The 857-nt window shown below is 51.7% G+C and overlaps 1 protein-coding gene across 1 annotated transcript in view; it reads left to right on the top strand.

The window, feature by feature from the left end:
• Positions 1 to 857, top strand: part of DHX34 (DEAH (Asp-Glu-Ala-His) box polypeptide 34) — a gene marked incomplete at its 3' end in the record, with an annotated part of 3,181 nt that overhangs the window by 631 nt on the left and 1,693 nt on the right. The window contains 2 exon segments of the mRNA XM_009700855.1: positions 1 to 90; positions 697 to 857. The exon segment at positions 1 to 90 is cut by the window's left edge and continues 9 nt beyond it; the exon segment at positions 697 to 857 is cut by the window's right edge and continues 28 nt beyond it. Of these exon segments, the coding sequence (XP_009699157.1) occupies positions 1 to 90; positions 697 to 857 (251 nt within the window).

Genomic DNA, 857 nt, shown 5'->3' with positions numbered 1-857 from the left:
CACGTGGCTTGTACCCAACCTCGCCGTATTGCCTGCATCTCGCTGGCCAAGCGGGTGGGCTTCGAGAGCCTGCACCAGTACGGAAACCAGGTGAGCTCTGCGGGCTAGCGACTGCCGATTTCTCCGGCTGGTTTGGGGGTAACTGGGAGCTGTTGAGCACTGCTCATTTCTTCCCAGCCTGTTACTGGGTGCTACTGGGTGAAGAATGGGTTGAACAAAGGGTTGTAGTGAACTGTGCTGTATCTGGCTAGCAGCTGGTCATCAGTGCTGTTCCTCAAGGCTCAAATTTAGTGCCCATCCTGTTAAAAAATATTGAAAATATCAACATTAAAAAAATATTGTTATTTTTATCAATGCAGATTGGGTGATGATACTGAACTGAGAGGTGCTGTTGATTCTCTGGAGGGACAAGAGGTCCCTGGTTCAAAGCTGCATCAAGGCAGGTTTGGATTCGATATCAGGAAACATTTTTTTACCAAGAGAGTGCTCAAAGACCTCGAGAGGTTTCCTAGGGGCGTCAATGCCCCACATCTGCCGGCGTTTAAGAGGAAAACATCCTTGATAATGTACTTTAAGTTTTGGTCAGCCCAGAAGTGCTCAGGCAGTGGGACTAGGCGATGGTTGTGGTCCCTTCCAACTGAAATACCCTGGTTTATTCTATTTTGTTCTATTCTGCTCTTCCTCTTCCTGCCCCAGGTGGGCTACCAGATCCGCTTCGAGAGTACCCGCTCGCCCGCCACCAAGATCGTCTTCCTGACGGAGGGGCTGCTGCTGCGGCAGGTGCAGCGGGAGCCAACGCTGCCCGGGTACCACGTCCTGATCGCCGACGAGGTTCATGAGCGGCATCTGCACAGCGA

This window comes from Cariama cristata, unplaced genomic scaffold (assembly GCF_000690535.1).
Source record: "Cariama cristata isolate BGI_N322 unplaced genomic scaffold, ASM69053v1 scaffold21835, whole genome shotgun sequence".
In the NCBI taxonomy this organism is placed as follows: domain Eukaryota; kingdom Metazoa; phylum Chordata; class Aves; order Cariamiformes; family Cariamidae; genus Cariama; species Cariama cristata.
The sequence above is the reverse complement of the archived record's forward strand: the minus strand, read 5'-3'. Positions and strand labels throughout refer to the sequence as shown.